The sequence below is a fragment of the Antrostomus carolinensis genome, unplaced genomic scaffold (genome assembly GCF_000700745.2).
Source record: "Antrostomus carolinensis isolate BGI_N321 unplaced genomic scaffold, ASM70074v2 scaffold43012, whole genome shotgun sequence".
Classification (NCBI taxonomy): Eukaryota; Metazoa; Chordata; class Aves; order Caprimulgiformes; family Caprimulgidae; genus Antrostomus; species Antrostomus carolinensis.
The window spans coordinates 7,642-34,356 of record NW_010302488.1 but is presented as its reverse complement, the minus strand read 5'-3'; the positions used below and the strand labels follow the sequence as shown (position 1 = coordinate 34,356).

Below are 26,715 nucleotides of genomic sequence, written 5' to 3'. Positions count from 1 at the left end.
CCAGCCATAAGCATTGTCTTTACTGAGAAATGTAGATGTTAACTTCTTTTGAAATTATGGCCTCTAATAAAAAAGCATGAGTTTACACAGAACCATAGGCTGCCAGACAACAATAGTCTACTGCTGTTCGTCAAAAACCAGCACACACCCCAAAGCTAATGTGAAGTCTACATCAATGCGAGAGACATTGATTCTGGAACAAAAAAATATATCACAATGACCTTCTGTCTCTAATGCCAACTCAAGGACAGAGATTATCCAGTAGGTTTTCATTAGAGTAGGACTCTATGGTGACATTATTGTCCTGCTGTCATTCAGTTGGTTTTCCACAATGGACCAACTACATGCTTCCAATATGCAAGCATCACCAAAGCTGCACTTAGTTCTTGTTTTCCAGGTTAAGAGTACCTGAAATGTATTACTGTGTTATTCTAAAAACATACATCTCAGTACATTTCTGGTTTTGCAGGCATGTAAATTGTCATCTCTGAGCCCTGGAAGCTTTAACTATCAAGAGAGAGGAACACTTCCATGTAATACATGCCTAAAATATATTCAAGTAGAAATCCCCAGTGTTTTCATACTGAAGGAAGATCCATTTACCTTGTTGATTTTCATTTTCTGGATGATTTCTGGGTAATGTAACTCTTTTTAAAACTTATATTAGTTCTCTGACTGTAAAGTTAACTTTTCAATGCATTATTATATTCAGTCTGCAAACAGCCTAAAATAATAGGTCTCCAGGACAAACCCAGAGCTGGATTCTATTATAGCAGCTGTGCCTCAGGCAGCACAACCAACATCAGGCAGTAGCACAAAGAGGCAAGCAGGAGATGCTCAAAGGAGCCCTTTTCTTTATTACATCCCAGCCTGCATGGGTAACCTTGTTTCATTTACAGGACAAAAATAGCTCTAATAAAGAAACAATTATATCCAGAAAAGCGTAAGCAAATGTCCTCCCTCTGAAGTATTAGCTTCAGAATAAAGTTTCTTTATGATTTTGCTTTTACCCATTTGACAGCCATTGTGGAGACACACAGGGTTCATTTTGCGTGACTTAGTTTGTAGCTACTATTAGCTGAAGAACTCTGTTGCTATAATTAAAATTGATGATGCAGATTTTCAGAGCCTGTAGAGGGAGTGCATGAGTATAACATCCTTTTGATGTGTTGATGGAGTGAAGGACTGGTAAATGGGTATCTAGAATCTAGGAGGGCATTTCTCTCATTATTACAATTTAGGATGGTGACATTTTGACTGTAAGCTATTTAATAGTGTTTCTGTATTCATTAAGGGCAAAGTTCAACTTGGTGCAGACAGCTGGTGTATGGTCCTTTCATATAACACTTAAGCCTCATGATGAGGCTTGGGGAGGAAGGGCAGCTGCGGGCAAAGCAACTGTGCAGGAAAGCCTCTGGACCCTCTGTACATCAGAGGAAGTTTCAAAGGAGCCTCTGAATACACTAGTTCAGACAGGCTCTTAGGGAAGTCAAGGATGCAACCAAAGAGTCACCAATTCCTGTATTTTGGAGCCTGAGTAATCCATAAATAAGTTACCAAGATAAACTAAACTTCCCACAGACATTCATTAATATGAGAGCGGTTGTGCTGAAGCCTCAGAGTTTGTCTGGGTAGTGCAGGACTGACTTTTCTTCCCAGTTTCCTGCAAGAGCCTGATTATTTGGGCTTTGTTTACAGATAAAGAAATTTGATTCAAAAAATAATCAGAAAAGAGAAAGCGTTCAAAAGTATGTGTCTGGCAGTTGTGTTACCACTGGGGCAGTTAACCAAATGTTATGCTGTTTTATTAAAAGCAAAAATTCATGTAGAAGTTAAATTAATATTTTAAATCCTTGCTTTGTGTTGTTCTTGTGAGAAACATCTAACAATGTTGTAAGTATGAATTTTTTAAATTTCATTTTCCCTACCTTACTACTTCCTCTGGATAGCAATTGTTAATAGTATTGATATATTCCTGAAGAAGTGACCCGGGTTCTGCTTGTATTTCTTGAACCTTTTTAAGTCCACCAGTTGTTACAAAGAGACGACGTGCTTTACTGTCATGTGGTAACACCTATACACAGAAAAGTACATTAAAAATTATATTTTTTCTTTTAAAGGAATTTCTATGCTACTAGGCTCAAATATTGCTTATCTGTTTTTAATTCAGAGGACAGATAAAATGGAACATCAGAGGCACAACATCTGTAATGACTACTGTATTTTAACACCCAGTTGTTGAGGGAAAAAATAATAAACCAGCCCTTTATGCTTATAGCAAAATTTAACATGTACTTTAATACATAACATATATAAAAATAATGAATTTAATATTTATCTTTACGTAAATAACATTTCTTGAATTATTCCTATGGAGACAATAAGATTGTGGAGATTAAATAGATAATAAAAACTGAACATTAACTTGGAATAACACAGCATCTGTTCCACTTAAACCAAGTTATTCAGGTCTTTTATGTCAATTCCCACAGTTTAATTGTAGAGCAGAATTTTATATCATTATAATGATCTAGTATAGATTAGTGCATGAAAACAATACTGAGAAGTGTTGCGAGTGAACAATGCAGCCTTGAAGCATTACATGCTACTATTAAATTCCTAGATATTAAAATCCTACAACACACTGTGTAGCCATGGAAGCCTTTTACAAACACAGACACACACACACAAAGCAAAAATGTGAAGTTTCTGCAGCCAAAGGGGATGAGAAGCAAAAATGATCAGACAATACGTTCTGCGCTCCCTGAGTGATGCCAATATGCAGCTCTGTCCAGAGGCTGGGAGGGAAGGAGGGAGGGAGGGAAGTGGGGGCTGGGCCAGGAGAGGGAGAATGACAGCATGTAGTCCATAGGCCCACAGGGCTGCAATAATATTAAAAAAAAGGGGGACGGGGGATGGGGGGTGGGGCAGAGAGAATGCAAGACGTCAGCTGCATCTACAACAAAACTAGACAGATCTAAAACCAAATCTGAGTTACGTACTATGGGGGCAAAAGCATCTTGTAAGCCTTCACACTGGTCAGGCAAATCAAGCCATAAATTTGACTGTATCTCAGTGTAAAACAAGAGACTCAAAAGAGGAGGGACTGCCTGAAAGGATGAAGGAAAAGAAGGATGAGATTTCTGCTATGCATATAGGCAAACAGCCTTCATTTCTCTGGTCCCTCTAGGCTGTACAAAATCAACAGACAGGTAAAGAAAAAAGAGGGGAGCACAGAGACTTCTCCCCGTTACATGTTCTGTAGAAGTGCCAGAAGAACTGTGATCTTTTTGTTGTGGAAACTGAGAAGTGGGCTGTTTCCACATACCCCCCACAACAAGAACTACCAAGGAGGAACTAGCAAGGAGACAGGATATGGCCCTTTCCTTGCCTTCCTCCCCCACACTGTGACTCCCAGGCTGGATAAGACAGCAGAGAACTCTCTTAGAAGAGGCCCTAAAGACAGACAGCACCTCTGAGACACAGTTCCTTCTCCCAGTCCAAACTGAGACAGCACAGAATTGCACAGACCCTGAAAACAATAATGCTAAAATGGCACAGTCCAGCATCAAGACCGGATAGCATCCCACTCCAAAGCACAGCCTGGAAATAAGGCTTTTACTGTGCTATAAATAAGCCCACAGAAGTAACACACCACAGCTCTAAGGATAGGAAATTCCCAGCTATAGTACAGGAGAGAAAAATGCTTTTACCACAGCAACCTTAATTTTACACGTATACTTCAGAAAAGCAAATGCCAGACAAGTAAAGTTTGTTTAATACAATGTAGGAGAAGAAAAACAAAACAAAACAAAACATCAGCTGATATGAAGGGCAGAAAATCACTTCAACAGCAAACAACATTCAAATGTATACACTGGGCAGCCAATTACTATGCAGCTCATTAATAGCTCCAGTCAGCACACCGAAGCAAAAGGCACTGGGTTCTGTGCAAATCTCCAGTCTTTGTACAGACTTAGCAAGAAGACAGCACAAGCCCAAGTGTGGCAATGTAATCAGGAATCTGCACTATAAGCAGTACTGTGTCCAGATCTGTGATAATCGTAACTGAATATCAAGACTGTTTTATTTGGCCATTTCCAGAAAGAAAACTCACCAAGAGAGCCTGGTACCCCCTGCTAACAGATTACACCGCAGAGCATTGCACAAAAGAGAGTCTATCGTTGAGCAGGATTCCCAACAGCTGGTGAACATTGCAGACACTAGAAATCTCCTGACTAGTTAGCAATTACTCAAATAATTTTAAATATTTTTATTAAATTGTCACTTTTTACATGCTGCACTCAAATTAACAATGTAATTAACAATAAACAGTTTCTAATTTTCAGAGGGATGAGAAAAGATTTGGAATTTTTACACTTACTTAATAGAGACTGAAAATTAATGAGGATAAAATTGGTGAAGCCTTTAAACTCTAGATTATTGTAAAATATCTGACTTAAGTCACTCCTGTATAGACAGCTTGTACTTTATTTAAAACAGATGTGACTGGGATTTATGTGATACATTGGCTCAGTAAAAATATTTGTATGTGAGTTAATATTCCACTTAATCTCAAGAGGGAAGGAAGAAAAAACCACCTTGCCTATAAGCAAATTTTTTTTCCCAGTCTTAGGATGAATTATCATAGAACCATAGAATGTATTGCGTTGGAAGGGACCTTCAAAGGTCATCTAGTCCAACCTGCTTGTCGTAAGCAGGGACATCTCTACTCGAGCAGGTTGCTCAGAGCCCCATCAAGCCTGACCTCTAATATGTCCAGGAACAGGGCCTCCACTACCTCTCTGGGCAACCTGTTCCAATGATTCACCACCCTCATACTGAAGAACTTTTTCCTAATGTCCAACCTAAATCTACACTTTTCTAGTTTAAAACCATTACCCCCTGTCCTATTGCTACATGCCCCTGTGAAGAGTTCTTCCCCAGCTTTCTTATAGGCACCTTTCAGGTACCAAAAGGCTGCTATAAGGTCATAGAATCATAGAATGGTTTGGGTTAGAAGGGACCTTAAAGATCATCTAGTCCCAACCCCCCTGCCATCAGCAGGGACAACCCCCACTAAACCAGGTTGCTCAAAGCCTCATCCAACCTGGCCTTAAACACTTCCAGGGAGGGGGCATCCACAGCTTCGCTGGGCAACCTGTTCCAGTGTCTGACCACCCTCACAGTGAAGACTTTATTCCCAATATCTAATCTAAACCTGCCTTCTTCCAGTGAAAAGCCATTACTTCTTGTTCTATCACTACCTGCCTTTGTAAAAAGTCTCTCCCCAACCTTCCTGTAGTCCCTTCAGGTACCGAAAGGCCGCTATAAGGTCTCCCTGGAGCCTTCTCTTTTCCAGGCTGAACAACCCCAACTCTCTCAGCCTGTCTTCACAGGAGAGGTGCTCCAGCCCTTGGATCATTTTTGTGACCCTCCTCTGGACTTGCTCCAACAGGTACACATCCTTCTTGTGTTGAGGGCTCCAAAACTGAACGCAGTACTCCAGGTGAGGTCTCACCAGAGCAGCACAGAGGGGCAGAATCACCTCTCTTGATCTGCTGGCCACGCTTCTTTTCATGCAGCCCAGGATGCAGTTGGCCTTCTGGGCTGAAGATGCACATTGGTGGCTCATGTCCAGCTTTTCATCCGCTACTACGCTCAAGTCCTTTTCCTCAGGGCTGCTTTCCAGCACATCATCTCCTAGCCTGTATCGATAATGAGGACTGTCCTGATTCAGGTGCAGGACCTTGCACTTGGCCTTGTTGAACCTCATGAGGTTCACCTGGGCCCCCAATTATGGCAGGTCCCAGATGAAACAGTATCTAGCTTTATCAGACAGGATGCTCCAAACTGCTTCAGCAAGGGACACTTCTTCTTCCTGAGAAATCAACTGAGACCTTTAGAGAGACTTCATCTTTGGAAAGATAGCTTCCTTGTTAAATAGAAAACTATTAAAATATTACCCATCAAGCAGAGCCTTTTCTTACCTTACTAAACTGCCCAACAACATATTTCATAATATTGGGAGGGGCATCACGCATCAGTGGTTCAAGTGCTGGAAGATATGTGCATTTCTGAAGGATGTTCTTTAAGGCTTTCTTAGCCTATTGAAATGCAAAATAAAATTTCTCTAGTAAGGCATTAATAAAAACAACAAAAATTCATGTTATATATCACTGAAGTCTGATCAAAGAAGCAAATTGATCAGAATTCTCAAAGGGCATTTTCTGAATAAAAACTACTATATCTATCAGGACACTTAATGAAGAATCAATTTTCTACTTAGATTTATTAAACCTCAAAACCTACAGTGCATCATATTCTTATTATGTAATCTACGGTCAAAGTAATGACAATTTTCCTTTGACTACAATGGAAGCAGCAGTAGACCCTTTAAGTAAACTAAAGTACTGTAATATAATAAGAAAGCTAAATCAAAATGCATTTTAAAAGATTGTATTTTAGAAGTGGCTTCCTAGAGCATCTGCTGGTCTGGGATAGCAAAGCGCACTACTGTCCAGGCAGGGAGGGAAAGGGAGTGAAACAGTTGTACATCAGTGCTTAGTTTCTGAAAACAGACTGAGTGTTGGCTGCTACAAGCAGTAATGCCCTTCTTGGGTAGGATTACAGATACAAGGTACAGCTAATTGGCCTTGGTATTTTGGTGACCATTGAAAATTACTATACAAAAGTTATTTTACAGATCTGGAACACGATTCAGTGGAATGTACAGAAGCACAGTACAATGTGGGAAACCATATCCTGTCATATTATACTCTTCAGTTGGTTCACTTACTGTCACTCAAAAATACACTTTATCAAACTGCAACTCTACTAGGTCCCACAGAAGGAAGGCCCTGAACATGTACAGCTGCATGTGTTCAAGAACAGAGCTTTGAGTATTTATTACATTTTTATTATAAGAATAAAAATGTAAGCAAATCTACTACAAATCTACTACCATAATATTTTGTACAAGAGCTTATACTGATAAAAAGATAAAAATCTAAACTGGTAGGAAAATGAAGGACTAGATTGCTGTGGCTGTACCATGTGATTTGGTATGCACCATATGCACACACATTAGGACCAGCCAGGCCTAATAAAGGACACACAGCCTTTGGACCCTACACCCATGAAATCTGTGACTCAATGAACATCAATAAAAGGCACATACTGTTTAGTAGTTTTTGAGCACTTACATCTCTTGATTACAATAAATATCTCATACTGCAGGTACTACAAATATACTTGCTTTCATTTGAAGATCTTCTGAACTGCGTGTGTCCATATACAAAGCAAGCAGTATGGGTAGCACTTTTGCTACTGCAACAGCACGTGCATGCTCAGGAGTATGTCTTCCAACTTGTCCCAAGGCCCAGGCAGCTGCTGCCTTAATATGATCTTCATGTTCTTCTATCAAGCATGCACACAGTGGTGGTATTCCCTGTAGCATTAATCAAAAGCACAACTTTTACAAATCTACACCAGGGAAGGACAACTGGAAACTGATACAGATTGTTAGAAAATGTTTCTCTATTTGCACCCTTCTGAAGTAAACTATAAGAGCACACATCCTAGTGGTATCATATTTTTACCACATCATAACTAGCAAGAATTTTGAATAAATCTTAATAGATCTAGTTAAAGAAAGAAACAGATTCAATATTCTAAGTCAGAAGGCAGCTTGAGTTAACACACAAATGTAAGGGATAAAAGGAATACACACCACAATTCAGGTTGTGCTAAGAGCAAAGGCTTCAGTTTTGTCAGAACTGAATATAATAAGGTAATTTGCGTGTTTATGAATCTATGAAAGCAGTTTAAGACCAGAAGGGCTCAATCACTGAATCCTTATTTTTTTTATCCACAGCACTAAATTTCAACTTAGCAACCTTTTCTTGAGTCCAGTAGTTCATGTTTGACTCATCCAGTCACTTCCAGAAAGGTGTCAAGTCTTGATTTTAAGACTGGTGGAGAATACCTCACTCACATCCAGCTGTTACTGAAGTTCTCCTGGTTCAGGGTCAGTCTTTATCCTTTCTCCACAGGATTATGGAGCTACTTAGTATCTGGTATTTTATGCCAGGACACTTCAATAGGAATTGTTTCATGCTACTTTAGGTAAGGCAAGGCTACTAAACCTCTAACTAGAAAAACTTTTCCTCCATCCCATGGATAATTCTTTAGTCTTTTCTGTGCACTCTGGTTTTTTTTCAAGATCCTTTTAAAATACAGACTACAGAACTATATGCATAGATTAACTTCTCTTTTCTAACAATGGTTCACGTTCCAGTCTTTAATACCGCAAAGGACTGAATTGTCTTTTTATTTTTTTTTCACCACTGCATTGCAACAGAAGACCACAATGAAATGTTTGTCCCGTGTAACCCCAAAAATCATTTTTCAAAATTCATCCTTTCCAGGACACAGTACCATGGAATGGAGCTATCACTTTGCATCATAACATTGTAGATGTGTAACTGCACATGGTTATGCTGCAGTGCACTTCTCTCAGATGGTTCCAGTTTACCGAGCCATGTCCTCAGCACTGTAGACCATTCCACAAGCTTAGCTTCCCTGAAGCAATTTTTTTTCAAAATGAGTTTTGGGATTATTTGTGGGTTTCTTTCTTTCATTCATTAAAATATTTAATTTAATGAGAGCTTGCACAGATACCTATAAAATATCTCACTGTGCTCCCACTGAATTACAGTAGCAATCATTATTACTTTTCAAAAATTTATCAGTTAAGGTGCTTCCTCATGAACTTAATCCCGGATTCATCCCACTTAATGTCAAGCACTCAACAGCAGGAGCATATTTGCTCTAGGCATACCTGAAAGTAGAGAGACAGAGACATAACCAGAGAAGATGGGCCCTCAGAGAGGGCAAGGAAAAAGTGTCTATTTCTTTAGTTTTCAAATGCAGAAGAGCATTTTTTGATCACTCCTACCTTCCTCGCATACTTATTGATGTCATGTTGTAGCCATTTCCATTTTTTAACTTGCATTCCTACTAGAAGACATTTCTGTTTCTCTGTTTTTATTGTTTTGTTATTTCCACTGATATAGTATATTTTAAATGACTGACATAGTGTGAAAATGGGTCAACAATGCTCAGTGAAATTACTTCCTTCCTCCTGTCATTAGTTAGCATTATTCACATCAGAATATTTTGTCAGGCACTAATTTCACCTATTGCGAATATTGCAAATTCTCTCCTTTCTATATCCCTGCCCAGTAGAATTCATTTAAACCTGAAAATTTATAGCTTATCTCATTTGAAATGTCACTTGCACAACTAAATCAAAGCATACTACATTAGAAACTGAGGTTTTTCAAGTCTGAAGATTTCTATTGCAAGACTACTCTAGCAGTACTAGCAGAGTCATGCTAGTGTGAGGAAGAGCACGCCATTAAACATTCTTTTTTTCAAAAAGGGTTTTGATGTAGCCACAAATATTCATTTTAAGAGGAAACAGACCATAGAAATTCACTGACTGATCTTCTGTACCTGTACAATTGCAACACAGAAAAATCATGTACTGTAATACAAATGGATGTTCACAAACTAATCCAGGGCATTTTATAAAGGGTTCAACTTCATAAAGACACACTTTGATCAGGTTACCACAAAATTCAGCCACAGCAAGCAGCAATATTAGGAGAAAGTGCATTCATCAACAGCCAGCATATAAGTCTGTTACAAAGTACATTCTCTGCCTATGTTAATTTGTATCTCTTTCTCAGAATACCACTGAAGAAGTATTATTATTAGGAAGACAACAAAGTGATAGCTAACCTTGGAGACAATCACTGCCATTGACAGGTTCTCCGAATGAGCTGCTACGTAACCAAGCATCATGATGCCAGGCAGTCTGACAGTCCCTTTGCAGCTGCCAATACAATCAATCACAGCAGCAACTCCACCTGCATTTACTATAAGCTGTGAAAGCTGAAAAGATAAATGGAAGAGATTAGACACCGTGAGGTATCAACAGGCACAAAGCACTACGTTAGAAAAGTCTTTAAATGTATTGCTGCTGATTTACAAAATAAAGCTGGAATAAGAGTGATGTATCATACAGACTGTTGGGCACGAAGTGCAGCATGAAGCTCTCGGGAACAAGGCTGGTTTGCTACTCTGGTTTTGATTGACTTCAATGCAAGGAAATCAGGACTCTGAATTCTTGATGCTGTATAGCATGGAATGACATATTCTCAACTCCATTAGTTTACACCAAACGACAGCCTAATACAGGAACGCCCCTGAAGACATACCTACTGAGCCTGATATTCTTTCATACTAGTGCCCACTCATTTCCAAGCCAACATCCTATGTTCTGTGTCAGGACACAGGCAAAGGCCTGCTCCTCCTCTCACCTGCATTTTAGGTACCTCCGCAGTATAAAAGCCTTTGTGGATCCCCCTACTGAGGCACGAAGCCAAAGACAATTGTCATGGATGTGCAAAACCGACTTGGACTACATGTTAGGGTGTTCTGAGGGAGGTGTCCAGGGAACACACTGGATGGGCAATAGAGTTTGCCCAAGAATGCCAAATTACATAGCTTGGCTTATAAATTATAATCATGTTCACAGAATATGATGCTTGCAGTGTGTGTCAAGCTATGCAACATGTTTCTTTCCAAAAGGCATCATTTTTCACATCACTTGAGGGACAGCAGTAGTATATGTATGATATCAACAATGCATAGAAATTAAAATAATTTCATATTATGATTATTTTCTTCTATCTTGTTAGGCATATCGCATTTTTCCCAAAGATTCCAAAGCAAAAGAAACACGTTCTTAAAAGTCGAAATCAAATTAACAAAACTGAGTCAATCCAATTGATAAATATAAAATCCACAGTTGCCTCAGAGCCTTTAAAAGGGGATTGTTTTTTTCATGAAACAGCTAGATGAAATTTAAAGTTATCACTTAGAAAAAACTGTTCACATGACTGTGAACTGCAGACAGTGACAACCAGGTCCCAGGTCTGGGCACAAGCAGGTACACAGAGCTCCTGCACAGACACAGTCCCTGGTGCTGTGACCCTCAGGCCCCTCTGCAAGTCTCCCAAATCCTGACTTTCACATGAATTTTACTGCATATGCATAGAGAGCTGACATCCAAAAGCCACAGTGCCCACATGACTGACACAGACAACTCCTCTAGAAATATTGTTTGCCAATCTGTCTCTGCTGCAACGTATGTTGCTTGAATGGAGTAGCTCAGAGACGGACAGAGATCATTGTCACTCTAAAGTCAAACGTGGATTGTGACTTCCCACTGGAGTCACCAGGATACTTCCTACATCTCTTTTGGAGAACTGCTAGAATGGCCACTTCCCCTTGCATGGAGGATCCTGCGCTAGCAAACGCTTTTGGCTTTATGTGCAGTCTTGTGAGTTTGGCCTCTGGTTTCCAGACTCTTGTGCCTCCTTTGATAATGATAATTTCTTCACTTTTTTGAGAAAGTGAAGTTGTATTGCTGATGAGGTGCAGAGAGAAAGCAGGAAATTAGACAAGACTGCAACCTTCAATCATCAGCAGCTTAAAGACTAGCAGGCTGAAAAAACAGCACAATATTCAGGTTTAAACACTTCTGAATTGTTAAGCTGGATCATGATTTTGAAATGGCTGTACTCAGCATTAGTGTGTTCCACAAATACACAGTTTGTATTTCATTCCAGAGTCATATTCAGAGATTTTTAGTTATCTCAATGGTTTAACAGATTAATTGAGTTATAATTATTTGTTTTTCCTATTTATTTTGTATAGACTTTGCCAAACATCCCCACCCTCCTGTATCAATTATTGGCAAAAACACTGCAAATACTGAGACTCAAATTACAAACTCAAGCTAATAAAAGAAACTACTGTCAGTTTAATAATAACTAAGAGAACTTTTGACCTCCATTGTCATTGGAAAAATAATTAAAATGGGATCCCAGCACCCCAGAAGATTTTTTAAAAAGACACACAGCATCTATTATTGTTATAAGGTGATCTTGTTATTTATTAGCTGGTATCGTGACTTCTGTAGGCTTTTCTCGTGGTATTTTTAATATCTAGGACTGACAATACTGTCAGCCTGAAACTCCTTCTCAGCTCAGCTATCTTATGGAATTAAGCAGCAGCTAGGTATATATTATGATTCCCAGTTTCCTAACCCAATTCATATTCAATACACATCTCATATCAGCAAGCATTTCCATATTTTTCCAATGAACATGCCAAACAGCTATTTGCCCTCCCTTTCAAAAAGCAAATGACAGAATAATCCTGTATTTTATTTAAAGTGTAAAATCTAATGATATGACCTTGTATTTGCATTTTCAAGGTTTTACCTCAGGCGTATGCTTTGCTATCTCTCTAATTAAAGTTGCACCATTTTTCTTGACATATTCATCTGAGTCCTTCAGGCATGTGAGCACAACTGGGACAATTTCTGCTTCAACCACCAACTCTGCAAGATCCACTGAATGCTTTGCTATTTGGCTTAGAGCTGACAGCACCTGACACTAGTAAATAAAAATTGTTATAAAATCAATAGTATACAAACATCTCACAACACACACTCCTCCTGCACACAAAAATCTATTGCATCAAGGAAAACAAAGCAGGACAGGGAAAACAATTACAGCTATTTTACAATTCACTGAGTCAATTCATGCACGAATATAATGGCACAGAACATTCGCTGGTTCTTGAATAAAAGTTTCTCCTTTGTTTTATCCCATTCAAGCTTGCTATGTATTAAAAATGAAAAAATATATATACCGTTTAAAACTGTAATTTAAAATTTAGTGAAATCTATGGAAAGTATCTTTATTTGCATAAATCTGGTCTGCCAGACCTTATATTAAAGAATTTTTATCTATTTGTTTGAAGTGGCATTTTTATGTTGTCTTCTGTTTCTGCTAGAGTAAGACAGAAAATTACATTAAGAAACGATTTTTTTGCCAATTAAACTCTAGGGATTAAACCTTCGACAACAGCTACTCACATCAGAGAGTACATTCTAAAATACAGTAATACATTTAACAAACTGGTTTATAGTATAATATTAAGTATGCAAAACCTTTTTTGTAATCAAATTGTGCAAATTTCATCAATTAAAAATAACTCTTGCATTCTTCATATACTACAAAATTCTTTTAAAAAATGATACTATTAACTTTAAAGATTAGTTTAGCTGTTCCTCACAGAGCAGCAGTTTTTATCCTGTAGCTGAATCTGTTAATATGTTCAGAACTCTTTTTCACTAACTATGTAATTACACTTTGTTAACACCCAAAACAAGAGCTTCCTAAATAAATATGCACATCAGTCTTTGATTCAATATCAAGTAATGACTGGCAAAATGGAGATTAAAAAAAAATAAATTTAAATGTACCTTCAGTTTAGCATCAGGGTTCAGGATCATCTGAGCTAAGTGAGCGATAGCTCCTGCATCCACTACTGTCTGTGCTAACTCTGGAGAATGCTTTGAAATATCACTGAGAGTTGAAGCAGCAATCCTTTTCAAAGCAATTTCTGGCTCCTGGATACAGAGCACTAAAAGAGGAACAGCTCCTGCATCCACCACAGCTTGTGACAGTTCTGTAGGTCCAAGGAAAGTAATTAAGTGAGTATGGGTGACTGACCCTTGTGCAAGCCATTTTTCACCCTGACAGATACAGCAAAGGAAAAAGGGGAGGGTGTAGTTCACTGTCTCGACATCTGCATTTCAAATCAGCCCTCCTGGTTTCATAAACCGTGTGGACCAATCCACAACTGAAAAGAATGCAGGTCAATAGATGGACCTCCATTTACATGCACACATTTGAGGCAGATTAGGCTGAAATGGTTTGTTATTCTGTTTTCTTTTTCTTTTTTTAAAGTAAGCAGATGTCAGCTGTTTAAACCCTGGCTATTCTGCACTGATCAATAGGAAAGCATTTTATGCATGGCTAACAACAACACAGAAAGCCAAAGTACCAAAATTTTACCAACCACCTAATTAGAGAGCATTTTACCCTCTTTAAATGATAAGCAGATATTATCATAGATCAAATGCCAAAACCAGAAATACAAAAAACATACATAAAAGATTTATCTTACATAAAAGACTGGAAAAATGGAACTTGCCGATCAAAACTAGGCTTTGCTACCATAGAGGGGACAAGACAGAATTTATACTTTAATGACATCAAAATGTTATCATACACAATTACACAAATGAGAAATATCATCAGTGGGATATTGTGTGTCTGAAAGTAGTACAATATCCTTAACTAACTGCACCTTAAATTAAGAAAAGAAAAGAAAATCTGAGTATATGATTAGCTGACATGGACAAAAATTACGCTATTAGAAATTCATTAGCTCTCTCCATGTATGCAGCATTAATCACAGTCCTAAAATAAGAATTACTGGGTATCAGAAGCGAAATTTATACTATAACCAAGCTGTGCTATTTTAAAATAGTGTTGAAACAAGTGGAAAAAATCATAGGGGATTCTATAATCTATTAGGTTCTTAGTTCAGTTTTGCTACACCTTATTATGCATATCCATTATTATCTTTAACATTTATCTTGACTTACAGTACCATGGCAACATATGGCTGTTGTATTTCAAGACTCTAACTTAGCTCTTTTGATTTATAGTCCATCCATAAAGAGATTTTCATACTAAGAAAAATATAGCATACCTCATTAAATATACATAGGCTAATACAGTTCTTCATGAAATCTGTAAGTCATGTCATCATTACATTGTTAATATCCAAATAATGTTCCTGACCAGATTTGTTTTCAATTAGTGAGTTATAGCCACACACTCCAATACATGTAAGTCAAATATTTACACTGTATGTTATTTCATTATATAATATTTTAAAGAAAGTGTAAATATAACCTCACAAAATTACAATAAATAATGCAGTAATTTTAAAACTAATACAAAATTAACCCTTCAAGGTTCACTTTTCAAATAACTATTTGACTAAAAATGTAGAATGTGTATCCTCCAAATACACACAAATCATAAGATTTCAATAAAACCCAAATGCTGCATACCTTCAGTTTCAAAAATTTTAAATGAAATGGACCCAAAACATATCTGAAAACAAACCTGAAAACTAGCTAATCAATATAAGTGGTGTAAGCCACATTCAGCTTTTCATGGAAAAAGCCATGCTTGAGCTCTTCAAATTGTATTTTGGTGCTGTGCACTGACCAAATGGAATACATCATGAACTACTGACCAATAGTCCTGATTAATTCACCCGACTGTGCCTCAGAAGCAACTTCAGAGCAACCAATTAAATTGCCTACAGTCTGCTAGGAAATGCTAATATCAGGAAAATCATGTCAAGAGGGACAGGATACTACTAGAAGAATGGGTCTCTTTGATGCCTTATGAGCTGAAATCATGAAGTTCAAGCAGGGAGAGAAAGAGCGATACTTTAAGGTCACAGCTACACCCAGGCACGCAAGAGTAACCATAAAAGTTATTTCAAAAGAGCAAACTAAGTCTGATTCAATTTAGATCAGCTCTTGCTGCTAGAAGTCTGATATCATTTAAATACTGATGGTTACTGTTCGTCATGGTTAATTAAATGATTATCCTTCCAGTGGTGTTTATAAGGTTCGTGGCTAGTAACTTACCACATGGAGGGCTGGACCATGTGTCAACAGACAGACAAGCAGTAAATGACTGTCAGAAAAACAAGAAAGCTGAGGCAAGGTCAAAAGAAAATATAGATCTTCCCATCACATTCCCCTGCAAACTCAGCCCAAATCTACGATTCTAAGTATTAATGATTCTATGATAACTGTAATTTTTTCTTAAAAAGAGGCTACATTAACCTTTCCACTTGGTAGAATGTCTTCAATTCAGACTATACACCAAAGGATTCATGAAACTTTGCTATCCAATTACAAAACACGGACAGCTGAAAAAAAAATGAAGACTGAGAAAGAGTTAAAGGAAAAAATAGTTGTAAAGAAGAAATTTTTTAAAATAAATATTCAGTCAAAGAAAATAAAAGAGCTGGAACAAATTACAAAAAGACTTCTCTGAACACTATGCCAAGACTGCATTATAAGGGCAAAGACAAGACCAATAGCTGAAAAGGAGAAAGGCAGCAGAGAAAAACTAATTTATGAACCTCATGTAATTCCACATAAAGTTATGAAAACCCTGAGCTTGGAACTTCAGTTTGGGGTACAGCTCAAGGAATCTGTCCCAGTACATGATGATAAAGTAGAACTTCTCCCTACATGAATGAAAGTAGGAAATGTTATTCTACATATGCTCAGAGACAAGAGAACTAAGACTCAAAACGCAACATAAATCATAGAATCATAGAATGGTTTGGGTTGGAAGGGACCTTAAAGATCATCTAGTTCCAACCCCCCTGCCATGAGCAGGGACACCTTACACTAGATCAGGTTACTCAAAGCCTCATCCACCCTGGTCTTAAACACTTCCAGGGAGGGGGCATCTACAACCTCTTTGGGCAACCTGTTCCAGTGTCTCACCACCCTCACACTAAAGAACTTCTTCCTAATATCTAATCTAAACCTACCCTCTTTCAGTTTAAAGCCATTCCCCCTAGTTCTGTCATTAACTGCCCTAACGAAAAGTCCCTCCCCAGCTTTCTTATAGGCCCCCTTCAGGTATTGGAAGGCCGCTATAAGATCTCCCCTAAGCCTTCTCTTCTCCAGGCTGAACAGCCCCAGCTCTTTCAGCCTGTCTTCATAGGAGAGGTGTTCCAGCCCTCGGATCATCCTCGTGGCCCTCTTCTGGACCTGTTCTAACAGATTAAATTAGTTGCTTTTGTCCAGAACAATATGAGGAAGATTTTAGCAAATGGAGATACTGCAGACATGAAGACAGACTGACATGGAGGTAGAAGAAAGACTGATAAAGAAAGACTTTGGAGTTTAAGATGTCACCAGTTCAACTGTTTGGAAATTGTGTGAGAGTCGCGCTGATTTGTCTCAATACAAACAGGGCTCATCAGGCCTAGTCATGAGTTTATGTGATCAGGAAGAGTGGAAAACAAATGAAGAGGAGTCAATAAAATCCTGACTACACACTCACTGAAATCAATGGGAAGTCTTACAGGACTGACCTAAACTGGTTTAAGCTGTTACCAAGAAAAGAAACCAACAAAAAACCCCCATACTAATATTTACATGTTGACAATAAAAGTATGGATAAAAAAAAAAAAAGACAATGAAGAAAGATGAAGGTGAGAAAGTGAATGTGCAGGCAGTCCCCAGAGAAGGAAAATCAGCTCTGAACAAAAGCCATATTCACATAGTGGAACAGCAGCAAAACCTTCTTTGCTTGGAAGCAAATGCAAGTTTCAGTCCAGACCAGGATTCTCAAACAGACCTTGCTGTGGTGGCAGGTGTACCCACAGGAAATAACAGGTTTTGACCAAAACAACCACCCATACTGTATTTTTCTGAGGACTGTGTGATCATGTAATGGCCACATAGGAAGACTCTAATCCCCACAAGTAGTCCAAAGGCTGCACTTCAAAATCACAGGTTTATGCAGACTGCTAAAACCACAGTGCTAAAGATTGCACTGGAACCAGTGGGAAAACCTTTCACCAGAAGGATGGAGGTCATTAATTACAGGGCAAGCTTAGATCCCGGAATAAGACAAAGTTACCGCTCGACTCAAATCACTGAAGAACTGAGCAATCCGGTCTAACCTTGTAGCTGCCTCTGCTCTGAGCAGGAAGCTGGACTAGAGACCTCCCGAGGCCCCTTCCAAGCTAAGCTACCCTAAGAGTTATCACTGTATGACAGAAAACGAGCATAACTCCACTCCCAGCAATATGATTGTAAACAAATAGTGTTGCTTATTTTTGTTTTCCTACCAATTTACAATATGCTGAAGCAGGTAAGAGACAATTAATAAAGTACACCTTTTATGTAGGCAAAGCAAATGGAAAGCTAAGTTATTCGCACTGCTCAAACACAAGAATTTTGCATTTTATAAGTAACTGAATATGGTATAAGTAAAAATTTACAAAATACTTTTCATGGACTTGATGGTATTTTGATGGTACTTGAAACACTCTACACCTCTCTTCAAACAGAAATAGTACACATAATGAATGGCAAAATTACAGCACACTGATCTGTATACTTTGGAGTAAGATCAGCATCTGAAATTCAGCTCAAAGGGATCTTCAGGAAAGAGCAGAACTGCAAGAGCTGTTCCTAACTTTTGGAATCTGACCTGGCAAGATTTCTAGTGTCTTGAAATCTCATGAGACATCTGACTTGACCTAAAATCTGACAGGCCTTCTGGAGACATCTGTTCACAGAAGAACTGTACTTAAAGAGATTGTTGTAAGAAGACAGTAGGGAACTTGCTAACCAGAGAATGTTTTCATCCACAAAAAAAAAAAAAAAAAAAAAAAAAAGTCTTGATTTCTCAAAATGGAAGTCTTCTCATGGGAACATACACCACAGTTCCTGGAGAGCAGCTTTACCAGGTCATGGATGGAATTTCTGATTAAAAGCAGAGAGACCCTCCCCTTGCAAACAGTTATCACCAAATAGTGGGAGCCTTTGCTTGCATTCAGGGAGACAGAGGTTCACATCCTGCCTAAGACAGATCAGGACTTTAATCTGTCTCCCACATACATCCCAGATATATGCCCTAATTATTGAACTTTTCTTGCTGGGGCAAATAAGCCTCCCTACCCCCAGTCTTCAGGAGAGGAAAAAAAAAATGTTTTAATGTTGTCCCACTTTGGAACTGAAACATTTTTTGAAACTGAAAAACCTTTTGTGGGTGGGGAAAACCATTTCACACACAACTCTTATTTTTAGAGTTTAAGCTGCAATATATGTCCACAGACAGTCAATGATAGAAAATCATAACTCAAATTTTGTCAACACAAGCATGTGAGTCTAATCTGGAGTTTCTTGAACAGTAAACATCAGATGTTGATAAGAACAGGTCCATCTATCTTTGTATCCCATCTCTGACAATATCCTGTTGCAAAGGCATACTTGTAGGAGTATGAGAAATATATCATGCACAGAGTGATCTTTCTTCAGTAGAACTCCTCTACTTTCGGTAATCATTTTAAAGACTTCCTGTGACTGTGTTATAGAGGAAGGTAAATTCTCCAAATTGGCCACAGCTGGGCAGAGGAAGAATATTTTTTTCAGTTTTGGTTTGGTTTTAACTGATTACATCTAGTGATCTGTCTATGTCCTGATGCTTACAGCTTGGTAGCACTCACAGTTTCAACCTAATTTCTGAAAATGCTGTTCTTACTGCTGGTGTTTGACATGAGACATGCACCTATTCACTGTCAGTGAATAAATAATTCATAACCATGGAATAAAAATTTGTACAAGGAGTTTGTTGTCTCCAATACTCCCACATCACCTCCATCTTTGCAGACAATGCCATCACAGATTGAACTGGATCACCCTAAAGATCAGCCAGCATTCATGCAGTGAATTACATGAAGGGCAACTGAAGTGAGTCAATATTGATTTACTGACATAATAAAACTACAGAAATGTTTATATTAACAGTAACACAGACACACACATTTCTACAAACAAACACTTTCAAATGACACTTAAACAAGTATCTTTCAGATGGAAGCAATAATTATTTTCCACCAAGGGTGGGATTCAGACCCGGTGACCAAAAGATAAAAGATCTTTACCACAGAAGTGCCCAAGAATTAATTTGTTCTCCAGAAAAAGCAGTCTCTTACGAAGGTGCTGACAACTTTGTAGTCTGTCCCAGTAAGTTAACCCTCTCTCTAAGTGGGAAGGGGAAATCCCTCATGTCTTCTGCAGTCCAACATTCCATATCAATTAAAAAAAAAAAGAAGAAAATCACTTCCAAATTCAGTCTGCGGACATTTTAGAGCCAACACCAAACATAAATGCATGAGTTAATGTTATGATCCTAGAATAAGTTTAACTTTAAACAATATGAATACAAGCCATTTCTCCCACCCTTTCCAGACAGCAGTTTCTTTGATTCATAGCTCTAAACTTTTACTTGAACTATATAAATAGCTGGTAAAAGAATTACCAGCCACATAGATCAGCTTTTAAACAGGAACATGACACTGCCAGTGAGTTATACAACTGCTTCTGAAACAGCAGTGAACTGCTCGATATCGGATTCCTAGGATCTATTCCTGACTCTCAGGGCAGAGTGTGGTCTACTGGCTGATGATAATACAGTCAGTGCAATGAATTTGGCACTTTTACCCTGCAGGCACTGCTGTAAGCTGAATGAAACTTGGTTCTGCCTAGGCTTCTCCACTTTACTATGTACATAAAATAAGAACTAATGTCAAGCAAAATAAACTTTGTTCCACAGTTGCAGTTACACAATACTGATCCTGAAATTTCTTCATGAAGGAGAATAAAGCAAGAGTGTCATTTCCTGGTCACATGCCAAATGCATCTCCTCTCAGAGCACTTCTTGTAACGAGGCATTGTTGGTGTCAGATATGCCAGTTTCCCACACAAAGTAGAGCACTGTTGGATTGGTATCCTTAGAGTTTTATTCCAAATTTAAAATTTTATAGCAGCAGAGAAGAAAAAGCATCTTGTTCTATTTATGAACATTACAATAACTCAATTTATTATACTTCTCACATAGCATTAAGCTGAAAGACAACACATGTGAAACCCGTTACCTGAATTGTGTCGGGCAATATACCCAAGTGCCCAAGATGCAGCTTCTTTGACTCCAGGATCAAAATCTTCCAAGCAAATCATAAGCATTTCCAGTGCTCCACACTGAACTATTGCCTGAGCTAGCTGTGGAGAATGTTTACCAACTGCTCTTAGCACAAATGCAGCTGCTTTCTTGTAGAAACGCTACACAAATCAGGAAAAAAAAAGAAAAAGGCTTTTACTAACATTAAGTAGTTCAAAACATAATACAGTACAGACATGCATTAATTAGACTTTTTTAATAGCAACAGTATCTCATACAGATCCAAATCAGGACCACCAGACATCACACAAACAATGAACTTACAGTCCTTCTTTGAGACAGCTCATGATCTAAAATTTGCAGTAAGTGCATAAACAAACAGAAAAAATGAGAGGGCTAAGAGGATATGGGGAAAAGATAATAGTCTAGATAAGCCTGTTTGTTTAAATGAGTAGTGAACGATAAAAGCTGCAAAAACAATAGCTCTTAACATATTTAACCAGATTACACAGGTTATGCAGGGCAAACTCCTAAAATAACTCTACCCATCTGTGACACTTGCAAGGTCTCACAATTTCTAATGTATATACCTCACAACATCTCTATGAGAAAACATAGTTTACATTTACAAACAGGAAACTGAGACACAGAGAATTAGATCCAACAAAAAGGGTTCAGGATCTGAATCCTGAAATGTCTAAATAACGCCTAAGCACACAGCTAAGATCCTGAAAACCCATCCCACCAAAAACCCAACACTGGCTGACCCTCAGTTTGAGCAGGCACACTGCAATTTTACTCCTGCACATGTCCAGAAACAACTCACTTTTGACAGGACTAAGCACCTTGGCACCTCTTTCATAAGTTCCAGCAAAACCCAAGCACTTTTCTCAGTTCTACTCCTTGCCCTCAGTGCTAGACTAAATACAATACATGTCTTCAGCATACATATAACGTATGATGCTGTGCGTATCATGGGATTCCATCTAAACTGCAGTGGTGCTTGTAGTTTCTTCTAAAAGCACAGTTAAAGTCTTCCCCCCAAAAAGTCACATCTCAGTCTCCTCCTGTAGTTTCACAACTATCATTGGGGTGTGGAAACTGAAGATTAAATTTCTTCCCCTGCCTTACAGTTTCAAAATCCAGAGCCCAGTTAGAGTACTCTGGCCAGAGATAACTGTGTTGTGAGAAAGACAGTTCCCTCGCTCATGAAGCCACGGGTGTAGCAATGAGTGCAAGATTCACTGGGACACAAGTCATCTACTGCTATGCCCATATGCCCAGAGTATGCTCTCCAGCCTGGAAGTTGGCAGATCATCCCTACGGACAAGCTCTGGAGGGCTGTCTCCATGTGCCAGCTGGCTTTAATCTCATTTCAAGATGCTTCATCCTCCCCTGTTCTGCACAGGGAGACTAGGCACTTCACAGTGCAAGATTCCTACTGTCAGGGTACCCAAAACTTAAACAGTGCAAAGACCACATCCCTTTTGGATCAAGTCCAGAGAAACAAAGAACCACGTGAGTGCTTCTGTGCATCCTGTAAGGTGCCCAAACACCTTTCAAAAGTCTGATCTAAAGCACTACGGCACGGCAACAGAGGAGTATCTGCAATGGCTCCCCAGAAACTAACATGGACCAAGACCCACTCCCTGGCCCTGAAGGAAAGTGACACAGCATATCACGCCCATCCACCTAAACTTCTCTTCCTTCAAAGCCTCATCTATACTACTGGAAACCGTCCCTGCCTTGTGCTGTCCCCTAAGCCATGTCCAGGCAAGTAGTTTGATGGCTGGCAGTGGCTAAAACCACATCAGAGAGCACGTTAATGATTAAAGATCCCAGTCATCTTACAGTGCTCAAACGCACGCCCTGACTCTCCTTAGTTCACCAGTACTGATACAATTCCCTAATGCCAAAAATCCAGTCTTCTAAGTTAAGGCAGGTACATTAAACGTGATTTACCAGCAAAGCATTAAACATCACTTAGGGGGAACAGAAGTTAAGGGAAATGGTACAGACAGTCAAATCCCTAGCTAATGTAAGTTACCATAACTTTTGCTGAACTCAATGCAGCTACAGTTGTTTATACCAGTCTATGTCTTTGCAAATATGGGTATGTTATTTCTGTTAAGTCATTATGCTCCTGGCAAAGAAAAACAGTTCTTTGTTTTTATTATTCAAAACACATTTATTTACAAACAAAATGTATTCACAGGCACAGTCAGAACACACTGTAAAACTGGTATTTTGCTCAGTTTAACTGACAAAACATTGATCTGAGATATGACCCTGTAACTGTTCTCCATAAATCAGTAGAATCAGTATTTATTGTGTGCTCAAAGAATCTGCTCCTTAAGTATAGATGTTGATACATAAAGCCTGAGTGGAATGGAAACATATCTGGGTTTGGTTTGGGGTTTTTTTGCATATGGGAAGTAACAAACTGCATGCATTGCTAAACTCTGCATGAACTGGATAATGAGCCTAGTAGGCTTTCCATGAGCTCACACTAATCTTGCTGCTGCCCCAAATGATTCTGAACTGCAGCCATCTCAACGTAGCGATGGCATGGGAAGTAACATGGAAGAGATAAACCAGGGTACTCAAGCTAATTTAGTGAGGGCTTTTAGTTGTAGCAGGGGGTCTTTTCCAGATCAAATGTAAAGGTTAAAAAGTTTTGTTCCCCTTCTTCCCTTAAAAATAGAAATAATCAAAATGGATATAAACTTGTCTAACCAAAACTTTAACTTTCTCTCCATACTACACCAGTATCTTGACATCAAGGCTTTTCTTCAGCGCTTTGGGGTTTTTTTAAGATTAATTGTATAGGCAATGACCTATATGCACAAAAATATATGCAATAAGTACTTACATTTATGTTTTCCTCAAAAGATGGAAAATGAAAATATATATTTTTTCCAAATTATATTTCCATTAAAATCCTACTTCTCCTAAATCTAATAAATCAAAACTGCAACCTAAATATGGCTGTGATATCAATGCACTTAATTCTCAGCTTTCTCTTTCTTCTTCCAGTTATTATGAACCTTATTTAAAAGTATTTCTGTTAATCTAGGTTAGGATCACTGGAAAAAAAAATCAAAGATGGAATATGAGCAAAACCTGAAGAAAAAATGCAAGAAAGGAGAAAAAGAGACCACCAGGTTTATTTGCGTTGCAATTGTGACTATGCTTTGTTTGTTTGTTTGTTTTGACAAATATGAAGATGAAAATTTTTCAGTGTATTTTCCTGTGTCACTGGTTTGATATTTCTCATGGTGTAGCTTTCCAAAAGGCTATGTTTGGAAATATTAAATATTTCATTACAGAAGTTCAGTTTTTAATATGTATTTTACAAGTATCTGGTATTATAAAAAAATCCTAGTCAATTATCACTACAGCTTTCAAATTGTCTCATTTTTAAAGAGGGACCTTTTATAAAGCATCATTCAACATATTTTTTAAAAATAGAACAGTGCCATGAATATATTTCCTACAGTGCACTAAAAGGGAAGATGATATTTTAAGATGATATTTTAAAGTCAAGTTTATTTGAAGTCAAACTTAGGCACACAGTACACATTGATCTCTCAGGGGTTCAAACATACATGCTGTCTCTGACTTCAGTACATTTATTGCTACATTAGAATAACAGTAGATAGCTGATACAGAAAGATTTCCCTTTCCCTGTGCAACGGTTAAAAAAAATTATTACTTAAGAAAACAATGATGCCTTACATTCTGCTCAGGCAATGAACACATGAGCTGTGGAAGAATGCCTCCCTTCACAACTGCCTCTGCCAGGTCATCGTTATAATTGGCAAGTCTCCCAAGAGCCAAAGCAGCAGTCTGTTGAATAGTTGGGATGACATCCAGCAAAAGAGGTCTCAGCAAAGACATTACACCTGAGTTACACCAGGAAGAGAAAAGGCCATTTGGTGAGCAGAAATTTTTCTAAACGTTTGCCCTTATTCACAAAAACCCATTAAATTACTCTTCCAGGTAATGAGAACTTGTAGGAAATCCAGGTGTTTCACTGAAATGAAGTCGGCACTTGGATAGCACTGCTGATGCATAGCAATGTTTCTGCCCATTTTTCACAGGCACAAAACATTTCTGAAACATAAAAAAAAGAGTCACATGTAGAAATGAGCTATATTCAAACATCTATAAAATATATGTCTTAAAGTATACACAAGAAAATAAGGTATATTCAAGTACATATAAAATGCATGTGTTAAAAGTATACACGGGACACCCCATCTGGAGGTCCTGGTGAGCTGACATTGGCATGTCACTCATTCAGCAGCCCAGCAGAACCTCTACGCTGAATTACACCAAATTACATTTTACCTATTATAAGCAATGATTGATTGGGGGACCAATATCCATAATATCTTACACTCCAGATAGAAGAATTGAAGATTTTTTTATAATGTTGTTACTTATGATGTGTTTTCACTGATGAGCCCACAGTGTATCAGTTAAACATGAGAGAATATGAAAGTCCATTCTCTAAGGTTATGTTACAATATGTACTTGAAATTACAGGTAAGGTAAGCAGCCGTGACACGAACCATAAGCAGTTATAGCCTAAGAAAGTCCTTACATGGATAAATATCTGGCTAAAAATAGGAAGTGGGAGGAGTAAACTTTCCATTCTTGTAATAGGAGGGAGGAGGTCACAGTGCAGCTCTGCAGGCCTCCACACTGGGACATGTGCCATTCAGTATTCATCTACAACAGCATGAACAGCAAGATGAGGCTTTGCTCGTGACTCAAAGTTACTCAAGGTAGTACCGGTGAGGGAAACTATAAGGAACTAGACACTGAATGACTGCATAACAAAATGGCAAGTGAAATGGAGCACATACAGGGAAGCCCATCCCAACCTCGCGTATGCAGTGGTGGACCCCAAACAGATCACTACCGCCCAGGAGAAAGATCTCAGTGTAAGAACAGACAGTTTCATGGAGATACCAGCTCATTGCTCAATAGCAGAGAAGAAGTATACAGTGCTCAGGATTATTTAGAAAGGAATAGAGGCCAAAGCAGAGACCATCACTATGTTATTCTATAAATCTATCCTACATTTAATACCCTCCCCTAGAGTAGAACTGGAAAAGGTTCAGTGAAAGGCAACAAGGATGATCAAAGATGACCACTCTGTATGTGGAAGCTCTTCCTAGAGTTAACTAAGACTCTGCAATAGGGATATCAATGAGATCCAAATGGTTACATAAAAATATGATTTGTAAGGTCTGGGAAGGGGAAAATTACTTGTTCTTCAAAAGTGCTGTCCCTGTATCAGCCAGCTGCATGAATTAATAATTCTGAGCTCTATATCTCAGCCAGAAAGCGATGCTCTCTGAAGATGCAGAAGTGCTACAACAGAACATGAAACACTCAGAGCTACAGTCAGAAATCTCTGTATCAGCTGTCTCAGTTCTTTCCGCTACAATTTTTTGCTTACAAAGATAAAGATTTATCTGGGTGACTGTGGAAGAAAGCAAGATTTCTCTTCAAGGGCTTGTGTGGTTAACAGCAGTGAACAAAGGTCTTCTGGTGCGACAGTCCCACAAAAGTGGGATCAGTGCCTAATGGCAGATGACACCCAGGTGTTGAACAGGCACACCACAACAAGGAAAAGCTGAGGGCCTTCGAGCAAGGAATAGTCCAAAGGGATGGAAGCTATAACAACTTACACCCATAATGTACTTCTGTATAGAAGGGCACTCTGAAAAGAGAAAAGTTGAGCAGCGGTGTAATTCTCACAGAGAATGTTTATTTTAAATTGAAACCAAAGTGCTCCCAGCAAGAAGAAAATAGCCTAATAACCTATACATGGCTCTGAAAGAGTGTGAGGGGGGTAAAACCAACCATGGAGGTCATGCTGACCACTAATGAATTTGTTCTGGGAAGGTCGATACTCCAGACAGAAGCTGCACGGCCATGAGAGGTAAGGCCTCCCAGGATGTTC

The 26,715-nt window shown here is 38.5% G+C and overlaps 1 protein-coding gene across 1 annotated transcript in view; it reads right to left on the bottom strand.

Annotated features, from left to right (window-relative positions):
• The window catches only part of SPAG6 (sperm associated antigen 6), a 26,239-nt gene extending 516 nt beyond the window's left edge, over positions 1 to 25,723 (bottom strand). Inside the window, exons 1-9 of the mRNA XM_010163809.2 lie at positions 25,610 to 25,723; positions 24,474 to 24,689; positions 20,713 to 20,896; positions 13,409 to 13,614; positions 12,360 to 12,533; positions 9,808 to 9,960; positions 7,259 to 7,450; positions 5,991 to 6,107; positions 1,929 to 2,074 (exon numbers count right to left, since the gene is read on the bottom strand). Of these exons, the coding sequence (XP_010162111.2) occupies positions 1,929 to 2,074; positions 5,991 to 6,107; positions 7,259 to 7,450; positions 9,808 to 9,960; positions 12,360 to 12,533; positions 13,409 to 13,614; positions 20,713 to 20,896; positions 24,474 to 24,689; positions 25,610 to 25,723 (1,502 nt within the window). The remainder of the gene's footprint in view (positions 1 to 1,928; positions 2,075 to 5,990; positions 6,108 to 7,258; positions 7,451 to 9,807; positions 9,961 to 12,359; positions 12,534 to 13,408; positions 13,615 to 20,712; positions 20,897 to 24,473; positions 24,690 to 25,609) is intronic.
• Positions 25,724 to 26,715: the final 992 nt, after the last annotated feature.